The sequence below is a fragment of the Penaeus monodon genome, chromosome 29 (genome assembly GCF_015228065.2).
Source record: "Penaeus monodon isolate SGIC_2016 chromosome 29, NSTDA_Pmon_1, whole genome shotgun sequence".
Taxonomy (NCBI): domain Eukaryota; kingdom Metazoa; phylum Arthropoda; class Malacostraca; order Decapoda; family Penaeidae; genus Penaeus; species Penaeus monodon.
The window spans coordinates 26,321,307-26,321,596 of NC_051414.1; the positions used below are offsets into that span (position 1 = coordinate 26,321,307).

At 31.4% G+C, this 290-nt stretch overlaps 1 protein-coding gene across 1 annotated transcript in view; it reads left to right on the top strand.

The window, feature by feature from the left end:
- Positions 1-290, top strand: part of LOC119592089 (zinc finger protein 346-like) — a 17,640-nt gene that overhangs the window by 15,651 nt on the left and 1,699 nt on the right. Inside the window, exon 3 of the mRNA XM_037940905.1 lies at positions 60-105. Within this exon, the coding sequence (XP_037796833.1) occupies positions 103-105 (3 nt within the window). The 5' untranslated portion in view covers positions 60-102. The remainder of the gene's footprint in view (positions 1-59; positions 106-290) is intronic.

Sequence of the window (290 nt, forward strand, 5' to 3'; positions counted from 1 at the left end):
GATACGATATGTGCATGTGTGTATACCAGTTCCTATAAATGAATTTCCCTATCTTACAGGAATTATTTGGACGCCAAAAGGAATAAACAACTCTACTTGACTATGGTTAGTGGTACTGTTATTTCATTGCATTTCAATTGTTAATATAAAAAAACGGTCTTATAATGCAGAATTTACACCATTAAGTCAAAAATTAGGATTAGAACTGTCACTTCTTTAATAACCATAACAACGGCTGAATTAAGCAAACTTTACATTGCAATTTGATGTACATTTTTTTACACGGTGGT